At 46.5% G+C, this 24211-nt stretch overlaps 1 protein-coding gene across 1 annotated transcript in view; it reads left to right on the top strand.

Moving 5' to 3' along the window:
- The first annotated feature begins 1603 nt into the window (after positions 1 to 1603).
- SLC9A4 (solute carrier family 9 member A4) overlaps positions 1604 to 24211 on the top strand; it is a 39439-nt gene continuing 16831 nt past the window's right edge. The window contains exons 1-4 of the mRNA XM_072951584.1: positions 1604 to 1859; positions 7524 to 7987; positions 20828 to 21087; positions 22285 to 22502. Of these exons, the coding sequence (XP_072807685.1) occupies positions 1604 to 1859; positions 7524 to 7987; positions 20828 to 21087; positions 22285 to 22502 (1198 nt within the window). The remainder of the gene's footprint in view (positions 1860 to 7523; positions 7988 to 20827; positions 21088 to 22284; positions 22503 to 24211) is intronic.

Genomic DNA, 24211 nt, shown 5'->3' with positions numbered 1-24211 from the left:
CCACAGGACACGTTTTTTGTTTTTTTCCTTACATTATCCATGAGGAAACCTAGGCACAAGAAAGGTTAGGTAACTTTCCCAAGGTCACACAGCGAGTAAATGGGAGAGCTGGGGTTTGAACCCGGGTCACCTGGCTCTAGCACCTGTGTCCTCAACCACCACAGTATTGCTTCATTCAGAAGCTTCCTAGAAATATAGCTTTTCCGGCAACACTTCTTTGTGTTGCCTCCCTTAATTTTGATTCTTAGGTGGAAATGAGTTTGCTGTGAAATTTTAAAGGAAGACTTTAACTTTTCCAGGTGGTGGAACACACGAGGTTGGTGTGAAAAACTTCTCATTTCAATGTCTGTCAATCAAGTATAGCCCCTTTGTCCCAGGCACTGCGCTGGGCACTGCAAACTCCAAGGTCTGCTTTGATGAGCTCACCGACTGATGGGAGATGTCCAAGAGAAACCCTCTTCCAAAGTGGGAGGAGGTAAGATGCTTCTGCCCTGCATCCTAAAGGACCAGAATGTGTTATTCAGATTAATGGCAGTGATGGGAGAGAGAGCTGGGCTACTGTAATTTGAGGGAGCTGCCTTTATAACAACCAGGCAATTATAACACAATTCTTTAAAATGAAAAGATTGGATGTGCCACTGAATTTTTCAAAACCAGTTTCAAAACCAGTCATGGAGCTGGTTTCTCTGATTATTATTCTTTTTTTTTTTTTAATGCCATGTAAAGTTCACAGAGAGCTGGAACTTCATACTTTGAATTTTGCCCATGGAGACCAGTTTTCCTCCTCCTCCTCCTCCTCCTCCCTCATTTATAAAGACCATATGGCGGAGTTTTCCATGACAGCCCTGGTTTACACGTATAGTCTGGCGTAATTATCAATAGCTATTCTTGACTCTTAAAAGTGCCCTGGTTTGGGTGAGAATTACCTTGGTCACCTTAACCAAGGTCCGCCAAGGTGTTGTACTGCGGCCGTCCACTAGGTGTCAGCAGTGTGGCCTCCAGGGAACGCAGGGAAAGCATTTCATTACTAAAGTCACATCTGAGCAAATAATTAAGTGTAGTTCAAGAGCTACCTGCAGCCTTGGCTATTCAAAACAGGTGAGCGAGCAGGGAGGGGAGAGAAGGAGCAGGTGCAGGACCGGCGGCTCCCTTCCTGGGGTCTGGTAGAAAGGGAAGGATTCCCTTCCCTTCTCTGGTATCACCTGGAATGAGCACCGTGGTGCCCTTTCCAATTTTCGCCCACAAGAGGAAACCAGTGCGCAGTGAAGTGAGGAAACAGCTTTGAATGAAGAGGTGTTTTTCCTTCATAAATTGCTCTTCAAATTGTGATCGGATGAACGTCGCACAGGTAGCTTTCTCGAGTCTATTGTACGACTGGGTGCTTTTGAGCCCGAGGCTGAGTTGTCTGAACACAAATGCTTCAAAGATGATTTGAAAACATCGATACTCAGAGCTCAGTGACACACCTGGACTCTTCCTGGAAGGACCTACCTACTGCACGTCTAACACCTGTGACCCAGGTGGGCGTCACTGCTCCCTGGAAACCCTCCTCACTTCAGAAGGGAGGCACACGCAGGTGCACGGGGGAGGAGAAGCCCACAGCATGGGTTTTCAGCTGCGTGTGCCTTTGAGTCCCTGGAATTGGTTGCTCTTGCTAGTGGCCCTTAAGAGTTCCGGAGCATCCTCTGATCTGAACGAATCCACAAATTCCTCTGCCCAGCACGACCTGAATGTGCGGTTTGCCGCTGCCAGCTTTGAGCCAGCTGAGACGATCTCTGTTTTCTCTCTGGATTATGACTACGTGCAAATTCCTTATGAGGTCACCCTCTGGATACTTCTAGCATCCCTTGCAAAAATAGGTAAGGCCCCAAACACCCACCTGGTTTGTGGAGTTGTCTCCCACCTGAGATAATGTGTGTGTAAATGCCTTTTAGGGGGTGGGCTTGGTGGATTTAACTGTGACTGCTCTTACATCAAAGATGCTGTCTCCTTGAGTCAAGGGAAAGTCCAGACTGATTTTTCTCAAGGCACTTAATGCTTCAGAATTGTGCTTTGAAATTCAAGAGCCTACATCTGGGCTCTGGGTTGCTTTGATTTCCTCTCATTTCAGGGTGACAACCATGTGACATTATTTGGCATGTAAAAATCTTGAGCTCTATGCTTTAAGAAATACAGAGCCAAACATGTAGACCTTGGAATGATGCCCACTGGAAATTTCAGGAACCACATAATGATTCTTCTGTAAAATGTGCTTCCTTCATTCTTGGCCATGGAGCTACAGGCTTCATCAAAGACCTCCATTGTTGATTCTTTAAAAGTGGCGTGTGCTCCTTGCAAATTAGCCGAAAGCAAGAAACTAGACAACTACAGGCAACTCGTATCACTCCGTGATGGGGTATGGGGGCATATGAGATAGGATCTGTCCGTACAGTCTTGGTTTACACCTGTCAAATGCAGTGCATGGAGTTCCTCTGGTTTCCTTTGTGACATAAAGTGGATTCAAGTTAATGGGTTAAATTCTAACCAGGGTTCTTTGTGCCCAAAAGCCATGTGATGGTTTCCACTCTGTGACCATTTACTCTCCAACTTCACCCTCTCGTATCCTTGAAACCAGCTATTCCAGAAGTTGCTACCATTGTGCCAGCTGTCAAACAGAGCGTCTCCTTGGCCTCGGTGGTGAACTTTGTTATTTGAGTGGATAGGTTGCCTCATTGAGGTTGAACCTGTGAAACAAGTTGATACTGATTTATATTTTCCTTCAGAATGGCTGCAAGATGTGGGTCGAGTCATGAGATCAGGCACTTAAGTCCTTGGCATCAGGGTGGTGGGCTCTGTCTCCTCACCTAACTCCCGCCCCAGGGATGTTGGGGGCGCTGGCAAGTTCACTGGGTGCCCTTCCTGACTGCTGTTCACTTAGAGCTAGTAAGGTGTGAAGATAGAATGAAATCACTAGCCTGAAGGACTCTTGTGAGTTTGTCAAATGACTAAATGACATTATTTAGTCTCATGTTATTTCTAAGAGGGCTTTACATTCTTTCTAAGAAATGCTCAAGTGAAAATGGCTTTTCCAAGGGACACTATTCTTCGTTCAGAGCTAGGGGTCTAACATCTTTCAGGCAACCACATGGACGCTGAGAACATCCCAAGCGATCTTATGTGGGTCTAGAGTTTTCCTTCGTAAAAATGCCAGACACGCTGGTCCCACCCACTTCTCTTTTCCTTTCCACAGTAATGGGTGAAGTGCGTCTGGAGTCAGAAAATTAGATCTGCCACTGACCGGCTAGTCGCTCTGTCTTTCTAAATCTCAGTATGTTCACCTGTGAAATGATTTCTGAGATCTCTCTTTGGTGCAAACAGGGATTTTCGAATGGGAAAGAGGCTTCCGTTCTGTGTCAGTAAACATCGCAATACAGAAAGGACATATCTTGCTTGGTTTTATATTAGCATAGGACTCGGATAGTTCTTTACAGGTATACGTCCCCAGACTCACTATGTCCACAGGCTCACAACTCCCGTGAGGACACTGTTGCTCATAGGACTGCTGGTTAAATGTCCTTGATTTTCCTCTTGATGCAATTCAACATACTTTAAAAAAAGAAAACGGAAGTAGGTCTTCAGTGGGATCACGCTGATTCAAGCACAATTTCCTATTTGCTAGTCTTTAAGAATTTAGGTTATTTTTATGTTGTGTGTGAAATGAAGGCCATATTTATGTATACCATGTGCCAAGTGCTGGGCTTCTAGTTTTATATATGGTACCTCGTTCACCTGGGGCTAATAATAATAATTATAATAACGCCAATGCTAATCACATAAAACTTTAACACTTAAGGTATCATGTAGATTTTTTTAGACATTTTATCATACATTTTGAGTCAAAATAGAATTAATAATCATTAGTATTATCATCCATTCTTTTTTTTAGAATGAATTTTTATCTAAAAAAATTTTAAGTGTTTTTTTCTTAGTGGAGGTACTGGGGATTGAACCCAGGACCTTGTGCATGCTACGTATATGCTCTACCACTGAGCTGTACCCTTCTGCATCATTCGTTCTTTTACTCAGTCATTCTATCAAGACACATTTATTGAGCACCCATGCAGTGTGTGGGGATGACTGTGGTCCCTGGCCTGAAGGGAGAAGATAAGTGAATCTGACACTGCCCGGTAGGTACTTCAACAGAAAAACAGCACAGCTCTCTCCAGTCCTTTTCAAACACTCAACTATGTATGTTACCAAAGAACCATAGTACAGAACAAAGAAAACACAAAGACTTTGTGGTTTATCTTGTAGTTCAGTCCCACTCTGAGAACATCATAGAAAGACGATTCTTGAATCTTTGGGCAGAACGGAACTGCAGGGCCATCTTTGAGTTTCAGGCAGGACTTTGTTATTCGTGGCCATTTAAGTTCCAGGCGCTAGAACTGTGAAATCTCAAAGTGACTAACTCTGCTGTCCCTCCTGAACAGGGAGCGGAGGAATCGTGAAATGTGAAATTCACATCGTGCTTCCCTTCAAGGGCCCGGCTTACAGGCTGAAGGCTCTTCCTGCTACCCCGGCGTCGGCGCCACTCAGCCTAAGGCGGGTGACGCTGGATTCATTTCAGGAAGCTCGGTTCCTGGAAGCAGGACCAGACCAGGGAGACGCGGGGCCTGAGAAAAATCACACTCTGGGCTCTTCGCCTACTTTACATATTCAGAAAGCTAAATGTGGTTAGAATCAGCACTAGCTGAAGGAAGAGGAGGAGGAAGAAGAGGAGGAGGAGGAGGAGGAGGAGGAAGCTGTCCTCAGGAAGGGGAGGGCGCAGGACTCCAGAAGGAAGCCTGAAGCTGGTCGTGAAGCCATTGGGCTGGGCATGTGGTTTGCAACATTTCTTGGTACCAGTTCCACTATTGTATTAGCCCGGGGGTAGGGAAGTTCAAAGCTCTGGTCAGGGAAACCCACGTGCTCTTTGGATGGCTGAACCTAAAAGTTCCTGAGGAGACATTCAATGGCTCCCCAAGACACTAGACTAGACTTTAACCTTGACTTTCAGGCCCTCCATGGTTTGGCTGAAAAGCTTCTCGCAACTCTTCTCCCAATACTCTTCCCAATTCAAATTTACTCCATCCAAATGGTGCAACTCAGTGAATGTCACAAATCTCTTGCTGGGCCATTCTTGGCTCTCCCCTCTTTCTCCTGGAGATCTCCCCACCTAAGACGTCTTCACCTCTGTTGTGCAACTGTGGAAGGGCCAGCCGTCCTCCACCAACCTGTTCAGCATCTCCTTCTCATGCAACAGCTTCTCTGATGAACATCAGACCTGCTCATTCATTCATTTATACACTTTTAGATTCTTTCGGCAAGTAGACAAGCTTATGGACAAGACGCCTTCATCATCCTTGGGAAGATATAAAGATATGCGCCATTCTGCCTGAGTCTGAGGAGATTAGAGATTCGTAGGGGAGAAAGGTCACAGACTACAAATGGTAGAAAGGGACCACTGTTGTTAGACGGGTACAGATGAAGTGTTGTAATAATTCAGAGGAGGATACATTATTTCCTTGGGAAGAGGTGGGGAAAAGCTTAACCTCAGGGACTGAGCACTGCCAAAACAGGTTGAACAAAAGGACGACCCAGGCAGCAACAACGGTACCTAAAGACAAAAAAGGAGGCCTGCAGGGTGAAAAGGCGTGAGGTTGGCTGTGATGTAAGACGTAAGAAGACAGTGCAGGGTGTGTGGGATCTGGACTCAGGGAAACCCCTCAGGGGGTCTGCTGTGCCTGGATCCCTTGTCATGTTCCTTGATATATTCAATACACATTTCATTGTATACGTAAACATTATATTTTATCACCTTATTTGTTAATGTCTTCTTTCTTAAAATTTGGCCAACAGTTGGAGTTGTAGAAAATGTTCAGTCCTACACCTCACAGAGCTTTCAGTGGGTTGGTCTTGGCACAGGGATGCTTCACAAATAATCTTGGTTTACATTCTGTAAGATGCTGGGAGCCTTCAGAGTCTTAGGTGGGGAACGAAACAGTCAGATGCAGGGGGTGCAGAAGAGTCCTCTGGTAGCATGGGCAGTGTGGGATGGACTGGGAGGTAGAGGGGGATGTGGGAGATCGGGAGGACAATGCAGGAAGCAGGAGGAGAAATGGGGAGGTGCTCAGTGAAGGCAGTGGCTGCAGGAGTGGAGAGGAGGAGGCAGACTTTCAGGGCAGCTGATGGGAGGCTAACTGATGAAATGGATTGCTGATAGCATGAAGGGGCAAAGGTGATGAAGGCGGAGTCCTGAGAACGTGACTTGATTTCCTCGTAAGTGGTTGACTGGGTGGCAGTGTCATTGTTTAATAAAGGGAGAAAAATGGAGACTTTTCCTATTTATGTATTCATTTGGTGAATAAGGCAGTGAGGTTAGGTAAGTTTGGAACAAGCTGGGGTGTAGGTGACTGGGATCGACCCTGCATAAGCTTCAGAAGTGGATTTTGCATGAGAGCAGGAGCATTCCACACTCAAATGGTAGTCTGGTATAGCCACTATGGAAAACATTATGGAGATTCCTTAAAAAAACTGCAAACAGACTTAGCATATGATCCAACAATCCCACTCCTGGGCATGTATCCAGGGGACACTCTAATTTGAAAAGACACCACCCACCCAATGTTCATAGCAGCGCTATTTACAAAAGCCAAGACATGGAAACAACCTAAATGTCCATTGACAGATGACTGGATAAAGAAGTTGTAGTATATTTATATAATGGAATACTAGTCGGCCATGAAAAAGAATAAAATGCCATTTGCAGCAACGTGGATGGACCTGGAGATCATCATTCTAAGTGAAGTAAGCCAGAAAGAGAAAGAAAAATACCATATGATAGCACTTGTATGTGGAATCTAAAAAAATAACACAAAGGAACTTATTTACAAAACAGAGACAGACTCATAGACAGAGAACAAACTTAATAATTACCAAGGGAGAAAGGGGGTGGGGAGGGATAAATTGGGAGTTTGGGATTTGCAGATACAAACTACTATATATAAAATAGATGAACAACAAGGACCTACTGTACAGCACAGGGAACTATACTCACTATCTTGTTATAGCCTATAATGAAAAAGAATATGAAAAGGAAAAAATATATATATAACTGAATCACTACACTGTACACCAGAAATTAACACATTGTAAACCAACTATATACGTTTTTAATTTAAAAATTTTTATTGAAGTACAGTCAGTTACAGTGTATAGTTTAATTTAAAAAAAGAGAGAAGCGTTCCACTCTCTCATGCCCCTTGGGATTGGGAAAGGAGGAAGGAGGGAGCAGAGGGCCCCCGGGGCTGAGGCCGATTCTGGACCTCAAATGGGGCAGGGCAGGTGAAGCACCTGACCTTGTCCAGCGCCCGGCACTCCTGCGGCCCCTGGTACAGGAAGACGCTGAGTCTGGGAAGGGCCCTGGCCCCCAGTACGGGAGGATGCTAGGGCTGGGAAGGGCGTGCTCCCCGCCCGCCTGTAACCCCGGCTCGTGCTCTCCGCAGGCTTCCACCTGCACCCCAGGCTGCCCGGCCTTGTGCCCGAGAGCTGCCTGCTCATCGCGGTGGGGGCGCTGGTGGGCGCCATCATCTTCGGCACCGACCACAAGTCGCCGCCAGTCATGGACTCGAGCATCTACTTCCTGTACCTGCTGCCGCCCATCGTCCTGGAGGGCGGCTACTTCATGCCCACGCGGCCCTTCTTCGAGAACGTCGGCTCCATCCTGTGGTGGGCGGGGCTGGGGGCCCTGATCAGCGCCTTCGGCGTCGGCCTGTCGCTGCACCTGGTCTGCCGCGTGCCGGCCTTCGGCCTGGGCGACGTCACTTTGCTGCAGAGCCTGCTGTTCGGGAGCCTGGTCTCGGCCGTGGACCCGGTGGCCGTGCTGGCCGTGCTGGAGGAGGCGCGCGTGAACGAGCCGCTGTACATGATGATCTTCGGGGAGGCCCTGCTCAACGACGGCATCAGTGTGGTGAGGCCGCGCCCGGGGCTGGGGTCGCGGGGGGCCGCGGGGGGCCCCGGGGAGCTGGGGAGTGGGGCGGGCCCGGGGCCCAGCGGGACGGAGCGGGACGGAGCCGGCCAGGGCCGCCTGGTCCTCCTTCCTGGGTCTGCGCGGTGCCCACGACCGCTCAGCCCCGCGTGCCATCCGCCAACTTCTTCAAGGAGAGAAAAAGGAGCGAGAACGTGTGTTTCTCTTGTTAACACGGTTTTGCACTCCGTCGGCAGAAACCGTTCCTCGAGGCTCTTCTGCGTTCTCACACGACAACAAGCCGTGTTTTTGTTTTCTCAGTCACCAGACCTCATCCTCATTCCCTTATATACTTTTTTTTTAAATGCTGCTTTAGATGGTGCAGTTAAATAAAAGAGGCTTAGGGAGAGAGATAACAGAGGATCTGCAAAAATGCGTGCGCTCCTGCGCCAGTCTCAGGTGCACGACTCACATGGAGAGTGTGATGGGGGGCACTGTGGCTTGGCCGTCCTTCCCGAGAGAAGCAGAGAAGGATTTCCAGGCCAGATCCGTGCACAGCATTAAGGCCCAGAGGGTGTCTTTGTCTGGAGGTCCTGGACTCTTCCAGGCTGACTGTTGCATTGCTGGGTTTCATTGTATGACTGCAAGGCTTCCCCGGGGGTTATTCTATGCGATATTATATATGCTTTGATATACTTCTCATTTTTACCTTTATATCACATCACGTAAGTAATACTAGAATGCCTTCTCAGTGTAAAAGACTCAAACAGTACAGAATCATACAGCATAAAACACGGAAGCCTCTGACCCTTTCTTCACCCTCCACGCGCGAGGCTGCCGGGTCTGCATCCTGGACCCACACATTTACATACCCGGATGCGGACGTATCAGCTTCTACGTAAACGGGGTGGGCTTACATCACGTGTGCAGCTTAGATGTAACACCTTGGAACACTTCCACTGCTACGGAGGACTCCGTAGGTTAGGTGTATGGTGATTTATTGCATCATTTCCTGATGGATGGATATTTAGGTCGTTGCCGATTTTTTATTTTAAAAAAACAATGTTGCAGTGAGTATTCTTGGTTCGGCATATGTTTGTTTTTGCATGTATATTTTTATCGGATAGATTCTTGGAAGTGAGATTTCTGGGTTAAAAAGTGGGCACCCTTAAACGCTGGAGAGAGGCTGCAGTTTTTTTTTATATATTTTTTGTTGTTTGTATTTATTTATTTATTTATTTATTTTAAAACTTTTTTATTGAGTTATAGTCATTCTACAATGTGTCAAATTCCAGTGTAGAGCACAATTTTTCAATTATACATGAACATACATATATTCATTGTCACATTCTCTTTCGCTGTGAGCCACCACAAGATCCTGTATATACTTTCCTGTGCTACACAGTACAATCTTGTTTATCTATTCTACAGTCTGTCCCTCTCCACCCCCATCCCCCTGGCAACCACAAGTTTGTATTCTATGTCTATGAGTCTGTTTCTGTTTTGTATTTATGTTTTTGGTTTTTTTTTTTTAGATTCATCATATGAACAATCTCATATGGTATTTTTCTTTCTCTTTCTGGCTTACTTCACTTAGAATGACATTCTCCAGGAACATTCATGTTGCTGCAAATGGCATTATGTTGTCAGTTTTTATGGCTGAGTAGTATTCCACTGTATAAATATACCACATCTTCTTTATCCAGTCATCTGTTGATGGAAATTTAGGCTGTTTCCATGTCTTGGCTACTGTAAGTAGTGCTGCTATGAACATTGGGGTGCAGGTGTCTTTTTGAATTAGGGTTCCTTCTAGGTATATGCCCAGGAGTGGGATTCCTGGGTCATATGGTAAGTCTATTAAACAGCTCCTGTTCATTCAGCTGATGGAGGGATTCACACCCAAGAGTTATGCAGTGACACTGACACTAAACAGAGGACATGAGTAACAGTGTATTGTTAGTCATTTATACTCACAGCCCTTGGGGAGGAGGACCCCACACACCTGGCAGGGCCACATGGGTGCTGTACTCTGGAACAAAGCAGGAGGAAGGAGTGAAAGGATAGGGTACCTCCTGGTTCCTAAGGGATGATGTGATTGACTTATTTTGAATAATCCTGCGGGCTGGAAGGGGACTGGTCCCCAACACTCAGGGACATGCAAGTACTGTGCCTGGTCCCTTGATAAAGAAGGAGAGTTATTTAGCTTGCGGACCTTAATGTGGGGTCCGATTGGGGAGGGGAACTTGCAGGTAGGTCATTCAGAACCAGCCTAGTTGTACCAAATAAGATACTGAATCTTAATTTTATTTTTTACATACACAGCTGCCACAACTTTTCGGAAATCTTCGTGGGCTTACTTTCCTTACACGGTGCATATTTCCTTGTATTATTGTCAGCAAGGGACATTGCTTTCTTAATGTTTTCCTTTCTGATGAGCAGAAAAGGATTACACATGTTTGTTGTCATTTGCATGATGATATTAAGCACCTTTTCAACAATTGTTGACGATTAGTGTTTCTTATGCTGTAAATCGGAAGTTCATGCCTTTTCAGGGTTGCCAGACGTTCAAAAAACAAAACAAAACAAAACACAGCAAACCAGTTAAATTTGAATTTCATGCAAACAATGGATGATCTTTTTCTAAGTATGTCCCAAGTATTCTATACAAATATTGCTTCTTGTTCATTTTTCGTTGAGACCACTTGCTGTTTTTTTCTTTTTTAATTAACTTATAGGAACACATTAAATTATCTACAATTTAAACTTTTGAATGTTGCATTAAAAGGAAATATTTTCAGGAGGAGGGGTAAGAGTTCAGTGGTAGAGCAGGAGGTCCTGGGTTCAATCCCCAGTCCCTCTATTAAAATAAAAAAATAAAAATAAAAAGCAAGTACTTTCTCCTATTCTGTCACTTAATTTTTTTTGAAATCATGGTATCTTCTATCCTATAAAAGTTTTAAATGTTTCTGTAGTCAAGCCTACTAACTCTTTTATTGCCTCTGGGTTTTCTGTTTTGCTCCCAGAGAGTGTGCCTCCCTGAGGAACTTACAGCTATTTCTCTTCTTATATAAAAATTATTTAAATTTTATTTATTTTTTAAATAAATTACTTAGAATTTAAGTCTTAAATAATAAGTTAAGAATTAGAGTAATAACTAAATTATTATTTCATTCTTAAATAAAATTTATTTGTTTCATCTGGCACATGATATTTTATCGTGAGGACTTCACATGAAAATAGATGGTCCAGGGGTCAGGTGGGGACAAGGGTTTTGACCAGTTAAACCAAGATAACCCGAGTGGATTCGCTAAGTGAAGGAGACCCACACTTGGAGTCAGAAAGCCATTTATTTATCCATAATGAGAACCTCTAACTGTTGGGCAAGATGCTGCACTCATCAGGCCTGCACATTCTTTCTTGCTCGTCCAGCGTCACAAAAAGCCACCTTGTCCGCAAGTTGTCAGGGGAGCCTGGACTCCGGACGGCCATTTGATCCAGACATCTCATTCCTCAGCGTGTGGCCCTCGAGCCATGTGCCTCAGAGTCACCCAGGTGGACTTGACGAGCCTTCGGATGCCCAAACCCTGTCCCAGAGCTCCCGACCCACGGTCCCCGGGAACGGAGCCTGGGAACCTGTAGTTTTAATGAGTACTTCCGACAAGGGCTGACTTTCATTACCTGTAGGTGGTGAGAAGCTGACATATCTTGGTGTAAAACGATGATACGTCCAGAGCAAGGGCTGCACCCCTCTCCTCAGACTGGGCTGGGTCACCTCCAATGTCTCCTTGCTGCCATGCATTCTTTCTTTAGATGCTGTCAGTACTTTTTGGTTTTGTTACGATGGAGTAAGTGTCCTTGGCTGGGAACTGATCCCATCTCCCAAGGGGGCCCCTCTGAGCCACGATGCTTCCGTCTCACTGTACATCTCCAGGGACAATCTCCTTTCACTCCCATCTACATTTTTTGGGGTCCCTGCTTACTGCAACCCCCTGACAGCAGTGCCCTTGAAGGTGCTTTTCTGTGATAACATCAAGGCCATTGTGAGGCAGTGATCCCACCTTCCCTTCCTAAATCATTAGAGAGGCTTAGAAATGACTTTCTAAATGCCACATTATTTAATTTCCACCAAACACACTATTTCTTGAGACAACCTGCAGACGTTCTCGCCGAGACTTCGTCCTTATCAATTACGGGTGAAAGCATTTGCCTCTGCTGCCCCTCTAGTGCTGGCCCTGAACTTGAAACTCTGACTTCAGCCTGAATTGTCTCTAGATTTTACATCGAGAGCCCGTCACAGTTTGGGTTCTGCTTGGAGTTTCTTTGTTAACAACATCTGTTTGCCTTTCCCCAAGTTTAATTGTTTCCACTTGGACTTTTTTTTTTTCATGATCATTTGAAAATAAAATGACCATTTTTGGCTGACCAGAGTGTCTGCTGAGGGCACGGCTGTGGCCCCCACGAGGCGAAGCTGCTGTTGTGTTGGCTCCGGGGGGAGCTGCCCACATGTCACCCCGGGTCACTCTGTGGTCACCCACAGCACAGTGATATTAAGTGTGCGCTGGGGCACTTCTGTGTCCCTGCGTGAAACCGGAGAAGCTCGGGGCCGGATTTAGAAGGCAGTTTGAGAGCAACTGGTATTTAATGCAGTCCAGTTGTATTTTGAGCCAAGGGCCTTGAACTCACCCTCTCATTGAGGAGGGAGCCTTCCCGGGGGCAGTCACAAGCGTGCTTTTTCAGCAGAAAGTCTGAGTCATCTAGAGAGAGACCTGTGATTTGTGGGTTACATGTGACAACTCTGCAGATCCTTATCCACGAAAGGGCTGCCTCTCGCTAAAGAGGAAATGTTCTAGAACTGCCGAAAGAGCGATGGACCTGATCCCCCAGGGCTCTTGTCCACTTATTTCTCCCTCTTGCTGAATATTTTAGGGTATGACTCTAATCATGAAAACTTCCTTGGTGGTGGGGGAAGGGACCAGAGGCAAAACTCAAATAGCTTTAAAATAACTACGAGCACCCCCAGTTGAATCTCGTGGCAACATCACAGCAGGAAGAGGGGTGCAGCCACCATAGCCAGGACCTGCATGGGGTCACTTTTACCTTGACTATTTTATTAAATCCTTAGATTTTACCGTGAGGCATGAATTCATAACCACATCTCACAGATGAAGCGAATGAGCAAGGGAAGTGAAATAGATTGAACAGCGCATCCCGCTGGCCATGATGGGCTGGACGCGGGTGCACAGGTCTGTCTCTTCCCAACCTCTTGTCTTTTATTCTTGCCATTTGAATTTTCAGCTCACGGCGCTGGGCAGGACAGGGGAGAACCCGTATATTATCAATAAGGAGACTGAACTCATGTCTAATTAATAGTGAATCCAGGGCTTTTTCTCCAAAACAGAGTTGTCTTGTTTGGCTGAGTTCACTGTGTGGCTCCAGGAAAGATGCTGGTGGTCTCTGTGCTTTGCTCCTGGAAGACTGGGAGGAGGCTGTTACTTAGCTCCTGGGGTCGCTGGAAAAGTCATCTCAAGCCTTTAGTACAGTGCGTGCTCAGATGCAGTGAGCAGTTCATGCAAGCAGGCTGTTGTCCTGTATCACACCGACTTACGGACGTGCGTTCAGGTTGGCTCCTTCTTAACAGGCAGTTGGTTTCAGATCTGGCACAGCGTCATTTATTGTAGGCAATTGGTTCTTACGTTTGATTTCCTCCCTGATTTTCCTGCATCAGTTTGCTGAATAAGGAACAAGGCAATGGCACCAAGGTCTCTATCACCTCCCATCTCCCTCCAAACATCTCCCCTCCTCCAGCTCCTCTGAGAGGTCCAGAAGGCCAGGGCTGAGGGTTGAGCCCAGGCGGCCTGGCTCCCGGCGCCTCTGCTCCTAACTGCTCCTCCATACTGTCCCTTCACCCCCTCCCCCCACCTTATTTTTCTCCAGTTTTCTCTCCTTCCTCTAGTGATGTCTTGGTTTGAGTTCTTGCTGCCACTGTAGTCCGTCCCCTAGGTATGCAGTGGGTGAGAGACAGGTGGAGGGAGGCACATGGAAGTTTCTGAGCACAAACCTTGGACCAGTCGCACTGGTGACATTTCATGTACTTTTCCTTCCTCGGGCTTTGTAACAGCTCCAGGCGGCGGAAATCATTGCCCCCAGTTTGGAAAGAACAGTGCCTAGGGGTCAAGGGAGAGAACCACCCCGGCCCCAGACGTCTGTTGACTGAAAAAATGCACAAGGTGAGAGTTGTGAGTTAAGTTCTATTTGGCGCAAACTGAGGACCACAGCCTGGGAGACAGTGTCTCAGGGAGCTCCGAGGAGCCGCTCCGAGGAGGGCTGGGGGAGGCCAGTGTGTATGAGACTTTGGTGAAGGGGGCACGTGCAGTCACGCACGCATTTTGGCAGAAGGTTGCTGCTCGTCGCAAGGAGCAGGTGTCTCCCTGAATGATTTTAGTGCTCTTCTAGGTATGAGAAGTGCAAGAAGCTGGGCTCATAAAATCTCCAGAAAATACCAGACTATCAGCAGGCCTGTGCTGCCTCTAATATGTTGGTTTTCCCTGAGCCCAGAGCGCCTGTTTCCTGGTCTCCGCCCTGAGCCCCGTTCAGGGTGTGCTGAAGGTCAGCGACTGCGGTGGCCGGTGCCCTCATCCTTGTGGAACAGAAGGCAAGCGACCGTTTCTGGTCTCGTCTCTGTACTGGCTCATCCTTGGTTCTTTGAATCTCTCCGGTGAATTACCAGACCGCCAGGGCTGAAGGCTTTTCATGGTTATTTTTATTACGAGAACACAGGCTGTCAGAGCAGTCATGTATTGAGTGTAATTTATCCTCTGCAGCTCAGTGTCCAACAGACACAGTGGAAAGCTGTCTTCTGCTGGCCTGGGCGCTTCTAGCCTCAACCCACCCTTCTCTTCCACCTGCTTCTTCCCTTTTACAGTAAACCGGTAATCTTGCAAGTGAAATGTGTCTCTGAGTTCTGTGAGCTCTTCTCACAAATTCATGGAACCCAAGGAGGGGGCGGTTGGAGCCTGATCTGTAGCTGGTGGGTCAGAAGCACCGATGACAGCCTGGACTTGCAGCTGGTATCTGAAGTGGGGCTGAGCCCTCCCCCTGCGGCACCTGACTCTACCTCCAAGTAGGTGGTGTCAGAATTGAGTTCATTACTTGGTGGTGTGAGAGAAAAGCGTACACATAGGAACTGGTGTCAGAATCAGGGAGTTATTAATAGAAATCACCTCCCTGAGTGCTTCGGAGCCACAGGCCTCCCCCTCTGCATCCTAAGTGATGCTGCATCATGTTGCCCATCTGTCTGGACTTGGCGGTCTCAGCTTTTCCGCGAGAAGGGCTGTGCACAGACCTGGACAGACTCTTCAGCGAGAAGAGGAAGGCATTGTGGTCTTGTCCTCTTTTTATCTCCTTAGTCACATTTTTTTTGCAGATTCCTAGGGTAGGAGGTGAGAGGTACCTTTCCAGGTACACGGTCTCCTCTGGCCACGGATGTGGGGAGCTCAGTGTAGGAGGGGGCATGAACCTGACAGGTGTGTGATCTCGAGCATGTGACTCTATCCTTTTGTGCCTCAGTTTCCTCACGTGAAAAATGGGAACAAGTAGTCTGACCTCAGAGGGGTGCTTTTGAGGAGGGGTGGGTATGAGACGTGGGGACTCTGGGCCCCCAGGAGGTGAGGAATTGGGGTCCCGGTGCCCTTCCCGGGCCCCAGAGGAGGTTCCACACAAGAAAGTCAAGCTGCTTGGTGTCTGTCCCCCTGGAAATGGGGATCCGGCCTCAACCTGAGACAGACAGGGCCACGCAGCCGTGGTTGGGTGGCTTTAGGCACCTGGGCAGCGAGCGTCACCCGCTGCCAGGACTCAGCACGTGGACCTGAGCTGTGCCGTCTCCCCCAGGGCTGCTTCTGACCCGGGAGGCAGGGCAGGTGTCTGGTGCCCACTCAGCCGGGACCCAGGCATTTTCCTTTTCAGACCTGACTCCCATCAAAGCACCTGAGCTCTGCTTGGTGAGCTTCTGCTCAGCCCACAGCCGCCGAGGTGGTGAGAGATGGCACTGGCCGTGGGGGCCGGTGGTGTGTGTGTGTGGGGGGGGTGTGCAACACACACAATAGCTTGGGATGCACTTGGACCAGGTTGGGGAAGTGGGAGGAGCTTGGAGAAATGAGGGGTAGAGGGCAGCCCATGCTGGTCCCAACAAACCCGGATGTTGGAGGGGTCAAAAGTTCACCAACAGAGGAGGCGAATTTGAGTCTAAACTCCCCCAACTGGGAGACACCTTTACCTCTGCGTGTCCGGGGTCTAAGGTGCAGGGGGCTCTCGTTAACCAGCAGCCTGGAAGGTCTGTTCCTCAGGCCCCTGTTCCTAATTCAGAGATGCGCAGCGGCAGGGCCGGGTGGGAGGGGGACATTCAACCCTGTGTCCCCTGGAATGCAGGAATGCCTCCAATTTGATGCAGAAACACTGGTTTGGTTCACTTTCTTCTGGATGAAGACGCAGAGTGATTGAAGTCTGGGTGTCACGAACTGGGTTTCCAGCAGCCTGCGCTGTGAGCCATGGATGGGCGATGAGACCTCAGTCCAGCTCACAAGCGCAGGATGAAGAAGGAGCCCTCGCTGGTCGTCGGGCCAGCCTTCCCTCGTCAGGGGGCAGGGCCGAGCGGCTGTGGAGATGGATTTCGAAAAGAAACACTTAGGGAGAATAGCAAACTCAATAAATGTTTAGGAAATGATCAGAATGATGGCAGAAAAGCATGTGGAAGCAGATCCTTCAATGCCATAGCACCACGCTCTGTCCCCCGGTGCTGTGAGTCCGGGCTGGAGAAGCAAGGAGCCCTGCCCCCGCCTCGGCAGAGCCACAAGCCAGGAGCCTGGGACCTGATTCTGTTCATTTGTAGATCATTCTTCCTGTGCAACCGCGGACCTGCTTCTTCTGGATTTTCTTTTAATTGAAGTATAGTCGATTTGCAATGTTGTGTTAGTTTCTGGTGTACAGCATAGTGACTCAGTTATACATACACACACATATACACATAGATTCCTTTTCATATCATTTTGCATTATAGGCTGTTACAAGGTATTGGATATAGTTCCCTGTGCTGTACAGTAGGACCTTTCTGTGCATCCATCTTATATACAATAGTGTGTATTTTTTATACCCCTTTCAAACTCTAGGCGATTACATGATGCATTAATAGAAATCACTGACTTGGGAGAGCTACCTAGGACCCCAAACAGCCGAGAGAGTTTCCCAGCTCAGTGGCTTTCAGGAGACACCCCCCCGGCCCCCCTGCCCAGCACGCCTACCTGCGTTCTCAAAGGTGCATCAGCTGTGTTGGGCTTTGCTGTGGAAAAACACATGCTCAGGATCATTTGAGGAGTCCTGAGAGCTGGCTGGTTGCCAGCTGGTTTCCCTGTAGCTTCCTCAGTGATTATGTAAAACGAACAGGATCGGGCAGAACCTGTTGTGCAGCTAACATCACATCCAGGGGAGGGTCCGGAGACGGAGCGCTGATTCTGGCTCCAGGCTGTGATTTCCGTAGCCCTCTCCTTGTCACCCCGGGTCAGCTTCGGTTGTGAGTGAGTGTTAGACCATCCGGTCCACTCTCGTTGTACCTCCCAGAAGCTGTGGTTGCTACAGCGCAAAACTGGGCAGAGGGTTTCACTCAGGCTATGTCATGGCCCCCAGTCCATGGATACACTTCTCAAGGGTCTGTTGACTCCTGTTCTTGAATGAGAGGTCTCTGGCTGGAAGTCCTCTTAGCCACCAAGGCTATCAGCAAGACACTGAGGATCTGGACACCATCAACACCTTGTTCCAACTGACAGTTAAAGAAGACTGTGCCCAGCAACTGCAGACTACACATTCCTTTCAAGTTCATCCACCATGCTCATCAAAATGACCATGTATTTGACCATAAAAGATGCCTCAATAAATTTAGATCAGGATCAAAGCAACATATCACTCTCAACATTTCTATTTATTATGTAAGAAGAAAAAAGCATACAGACAAAAATCACTAAGGACATAGTGTATATGTCTCTGTTTGTAGATAACATGATGGTTTATGTAAAAAAAAAATCCCAAGGAATATATAAAACAACGACTAGAATTAATAAGTCAGTTTGGCAAGGTCATGGGATGTAAGGTTAGCACACAAAAATCAAAACACTTTAATATAGTCGTGGCAAACAACTTTAAATACTGGTGGCAGGAGGTAATGTTCAAATTCCATTTATAAGTCCTGTCAAAATGAAAATGCTTAGAAGTTCAAAAAAGTTGAACAAGGCTGTTTCACTGAATATTATAGAACATTGTAGAAGACCCAAACAATATCATGTTTGTTAACAGAAAACTCAATATTAAGGGCAGTTTTCTCCCCACTGATCTGTAGATTCAATAAACTCCCAATAAAATCGCAGGAGACTTTTTTTTTTTTTTGGTAGAAATGGACCATCTGATACCAAAGTCTGATTAGCAATCCAAATGACAGAATACATAAAAGAATTTTTAAACAGAGGAACGAAGTTAGAAGACTTATTTGAAGACTGGCTATGATGCTACAAAAATTATAGTAAGGAAGCAAAATTACAATATTGATTAAACAAAAGATGTGACCTTGTGGAAGAGAATAGAGAGTCTGAAATAGTAACACATACATGGCCAGTCGATTTTTGGCCACAGGGCCAAAGCAGTTCAATGGAAAAGGAAGACGTGGAGCTAAAACAACAGGATAGCTATGTGGGAAAAGATGCAAGTTACCCCTTACCTCAAATCAAATTCAAAAAGTACCACAATGTAAAAGCTAAAATTACAAATCTCCCAGAAGAAAATGTAGGAAAAAAATCTTTACGATGTTGGAGTAGGCAAAGGACAGAAAGGCATAAACAACAAAAGGAAAAAGGTAACAAATTGGTTTTTATCAAAAGAACAAATTTGGTTGGCTGTAAAATGGGGGAATCCCACACCCCCTCCTTCAGTTTGATAATTTGCTAGAACAGCTCACAGAACTCAGGGGAGCAGTTTTCTTTCTATTACCAGTTTATTAGAAAGAATGTAACTCGGAACAGCCAAGTGGAAGGGATGCTGATGGCGAGGTACCTGGGAAGGTACTGAGCCTCCGTGCCTTCTCTGGGTGCGCCAGCCTCCCCACACCAACCTGGAAGTGTGCTTTTAAATTTTTTTTTATTAATTTTATGCAAGTTTTTTTTCTTTAATGGAAGTACTGGGGATTGAAACCAGGACCTCACACATGCTAAGCATGCACCCTACTACTGAGCTATAATCTACCCCCTGGAAGTGTTATGAACCCCATTGTTTAGGGCTCTTCTGGAGGTTCCATCATGTAGGCATAATTGGTTATGGTCTTGGCCATTAAAGTCAAGCTCCAGCCCCTCTCCCCTCTCTGGAGGTTAAGGGGTGGAGGTGAAAGTTACAACCCTTTAATCACGTGGGGAGTTCCTCTGGCAACCAGTTCACCTCCAGAAGATACCTTGGACCCAGGCAAGAGTCACCCCATTAACATAAACTCAGGTGTGGCTGAAAAAGGCTCATTACAAATAAAAGATGCTCTCCACACTCTTATTACTCAGGAAATTACAAGGCTTTTAGGAATTCTGTGCCGGGTACCAGGGACAAAGACAAAATATATATTTCTTATCACATCCCAGTTAAGTGAAGAGGGTAAATCTATCTCGTTTTCCGTTAGTGCCGGGAACATATTCGAGATTCAGGGCTGGCTGAGTTTTCCCCTCCAATATGTAAAAAACACACACACATGATTGCGATTTGAAATAAATCCAAAGAAAATCTTTCACAACTGTAATGACACTCAGAGCCGTATAATTTGAAAGATAAGAACTGTTTTTCGTGCAGTCATATTGATTGTGTCTGGAAATGTAGTCTTCTTAATTATAGGTACCACTTTAGCTTCTGAAATGGCTATGGCCTCTCCCTGGCAGGACACATTGGTGTCCGGGGACAGGGCTGGCCCAGCTGACTTTCCCAGGCCCTAGGAACAGACCGGGTAGCCACTGGGTAGCCACTTACAATCCAGAGAGCTATGCAAACGAGTTCTCCTTGGGGGAGGGGGAGGGGGAGGCCCTGGGCAAACAACAGACCACCCCCCAGAGGGCAGGCGGGGAGCGGGCACCAGCAGGCAGCAGCACTGGGCAGTGGGAGCCTGGGAGCCCTGACCCAGCATGGCCCTGGGGGGCAGAGGGCCTTCCAGGGGGCCGGCTGCATGGCCGGGGAGAAGGGAGGGTTCACAGAGGGCTGGACCCCTGGCTGCAAAGGGCCGTGGTAGGCCTTTTTGTTTCCTGTGCCAAGAGGTCTGTGGACAAGTTAGCAGTCAGGGGGAGGCTGCAAGGTTGCAGAGGGATCACTTCCAGCACGTGTGGCTCTGGCAGGCTCCACCGGAAGTACTGCCGCCAGGGCTGACCCTCATCCCTCCCACCGGAAGTTGCAGGAAGCCCCTTCCCCCTGCAGTGCCGTTCAGCGCCCTCTACCGAGAGAGCGGAGCAGGGCGCTTCTCACTTCAAAGGAGAAATCAAGGAATTCCATCGTTTATTACGGTGCCCATGTTGAAGGGGGCATTTGGAGCGGAGACCAACTGATGATGGCACAGAGAGCTTAGTAGAGTGATTGAAAACTGAGAATATTATACTTCCTACTCAGCGAAACTGAATACATTTAAATTATTTGGAATGCATTTAAAAGTTAGGCAGCCATGCTGATATTCCTTGTGACGTGCTTTATTGTGGTGTATTATTTAACTAGACAGAAAGTTAAGAGTCTGCGTGTGAAATATTTCTCATTCCTAACTCATGATTTTTTTTTCATTTTCTTTTTGTCTAGGTCTTATATAATATATTAATTGCCTTCACAAAGATGCACAAATTTGAAGACATAGAGCCCGTGGACATTCTGGCCGGATGCGCCCGGTTCGTTGTTGTGGGGGTGGGGGGGGTCTTCTTCGGTGTCGTCTTTGGCTTCATTTCTGCATTCATCACGCGTTTCACTGAGAACATCTCGGCGATTGAACCCCTCATCGTCTTCATGTTCAGCTACTTGTCCTACTTGGTTGCTGAGACCCTGTATCTCTCTGGCATCCTGGCGTGAGTACCAACCAGGGACCAACTGTCATGCCGTAGAGGAGAAGTCAGGACCACGTCCTGTGGACCAGCATCCGGGGAAAGCCTGACTTTTAGCGCGTGGCAAGAGTCAGGATTTTTGAATTTTTGTGAAATCCGATTCAGGTCCTTTGCCAAACAAATGTTCTCTCCAGCGTTTGTGTGTGCTCTGTTCTGGTGATTTGCCTGAAGAAGGCGTAACAATTATGAAGTCAATGTATAATGCTCAGAAAAGCTGATGGCAGTGAAGAGCTGGGAGAAGCTCAAGGTTAAAATCTCACTTCAGTCATTATTTTTTTCTCCTTGGAAAAAGTGCATGATTTTAAAGTTAAAGGGAAGCATGCCTCGAGGCTCTGCCTTCTGCTGATTCCCTCAGATCACATCACAGCTTCAGGACTGGTCAGTGTGGAATGAAACTAGGTGGATGGGGTGAGAATAGAAATACAGATTTTTTTTTTCCCGAATGAAAATGATTTTGAAATGCTTATTCTTGGGTCGGTCTTGGGACGAGGCCTTTCATCTTGGCTTGTTATTTCTGAATGTGCTGCTTTCTTGATGACATTATCCTCATACTTAGCTCCTTGGGCAGAATTTTATTCGATAGAAGTACTTATTTTAATTAAACACCATAGTGTAAAGTCTAAGTGCTCATCATTCTCCCAGCTTAAATGTAAACAAACAGCTAAGACAGGGCAAAAGCCTTTCTTTTCCCTTCAGACTTGCTAAGTAGCTCCAGAACAAAAGATTTCAAATAAAAATGTTCTCATTAAACTTTTGTAGGAAATAGAATGATATGAGGGGGACTCGCTGAATTATCCTTTCTAGGTACCTGCCCTGGATTTATTGTGGTTCAAGGCAGGTGAAGTAGAGAGTAAGATGTGAGGCTGACAAAGCCCTTGATGGAGGAGGTCGAGACAGAAACTTGCGGCTGGTGCCTGAGTTGTGCGCCGTTTTGTTTTGGGAAAACCTTGCCAGACACACTCAACTTGTGCAGACTCCTTAAGGCGGGAGAAGAGGAAGAAAGCAAGTCTGTGGGAAATCTGCAGGCAGAGAGAGGGATGGAGACAATGTTCTCTCTGGGTAGAAACAGGATTCGTGTATCCAGCCAGCACTCGTAGGGAGGATGGTTCAGTGAGGGGCAAAGCCTTGTGGCTTCTCTCTGAGACTCCACTCCTTTTGCAGAATCACAGCCTGTGCGGTGACGATGAAAAAGTACGTGGAAGAGAACGTGTCCCAGAAATCCTATACGACCATCAAGTACTTCATGAAGATGCTCAGCAGCGTGAGCGAGACGCTCATCTTCATCTTCATGGGTGTGTCCACCGTCGGCAAGAACCACGAGTGGAACTGGGCGTTCGTCTGCTTCACCCTGGCCTTCTGCCAGATCTGGAGGGCCATCAGTAAGACACAACAGGGCCCGGGGGCCTCTGGCCTGCCTCTTTTTTTAATTTTTCTTATTCCTTCCTGCAAGGTTAAAGCATGGGCGATGAGGTGATGCTAGCTGGTTTCACTGGTCACGGGGGTTTGGGTACCTGGCAGCGACCAGGAATGTTCTCTGTTTGCTTCCTTAATCAGTTCTGAGTAATTAGTGGCTGATAAGCTTCTGCAGTGAACCTAAGCTGGGGCGGGAGCACATTTCTTTCTTTCTTTCTTTCTTTCTTTCTTTCTTTCTTTCTTTCTTTCTTTCTTTCTTTCTTTCTTTCTTTCTTTCTTTCTTTCTTTCTTTCTCAAATCGAAGCAAGAACTTTCACATCTACACATTTAAATATAACTCTGTACCTTTATCCTTTGCTCTTCACTTCTTTGCCAGTTTGCACCCTCTTTTACCTCAAATCAGATATAAGTTATAATCTGTGGGCTTTCCTTTACACTCTTATTACAAGAAAAGTGAGATCTCATAAACTGTAGCCTACGTAAGGCAAGTGCTGTTAGAAGACAGCCCCTAGATGATACAGGTAGTTTTAGCCAAGGGTTCAGTGTGATGTACAGAAAACAAAGGAAATGAATCTCTAGTTTTGAAAAGTGCTTAGTATTAATTATGTATTAATTATTATTAAGTATTAATAATTAATTAGTAATTAGCAAAAGCAACTCTACAATATGACTGGTATCACCCCTATAAAATATGCCTAATTTAAACATGAAATGTCTTGAATGGCTTTTATCTTGTACATTAGTTTCTGGAGCTAGAGAGAATGCCAAGTACTGAACTACAAGATATATTTTACCTTTTGATTAGAAGCAATTGTATTTTTAAATGATTTTGACCAACATTTGAAACTTTTTTTTCATTTGACTTTGAGCATTATTTTCAAGCCAATTACTCAGAGAGAAATTAGGAGAAATGGCAGAGAACTCATCTTGAGCATATCAATTCTAAATTTAGAATGGTTTTTAGGATCTAGGAAAGGATAATAAGAATGTAGAAATATTTAAGATATTCATAAAATTAACTCTGAATGTATTGGGTGTCCCGGGGAGAAAAGAATTAAGGATCCTGTGATATATATTTGTAATCTCACACCAAGTCCCAGCATCATTGCTAATAACTATTTGACCTTAAGCAGACAGTCAACTACTCAACATCTTTTTCCCCACCACAAAATGGCGAGTGTGGACACATTTCTCAGGTCCCTTCAGTTCTAATACTGTAGGGATCGCCAGGGGAGTAGAGCTGAGGTCAAGAGAAGTATCACTTCAGAGCACCAGCCCAGCCAACAAGAATAGAGAGCACACAGTGGTTCATGCTGTGGCGACCTCATCATGGTTGACCCTTGGTGACCGTCTCATCTTCTAGCTGAGGGACTTGATGGACCAGCTCCCAAGAGAATGGCTGACTTGGCCACATGACAGTGAGGGACAGAGCCAGGTGTCAGAGTCCAGCTGTCCCCTGCCCAGCCTGACTCATCAGAGCTAAGGATAGTTCCCACTCATGAAGACTGATAACATTATGAGGACTTGCTTTCTGTTATTTATAGGCATTAAATTTGTTAAATCTTAACACCCACCTTTTGAGGTAAATACTGTCACGACCTCCACAAAACAGGTCTCTGGAAAGATGACAGTCCTTTGCCCGAGGTCACATAACTAGCTTGTGGAGGGCCTGGGG

The sequence above is a fragment of the Vicugna pacos genome, chromosome 28 (assembly GCF_048564905.1).
Source record: "Vicugna pacos chromosome 28, VicPac4, whole genome shotgun sequence".
Taxonomy (NCBI): Eukaryota; Metazoa; Chordata; class Mammalia; order Artiodactyla; family Camelidae; genus Vicugna; species Vicugna pacos.
This window is presented reverse-complemented; position numbering and strand designations above follow the sequence as displayed.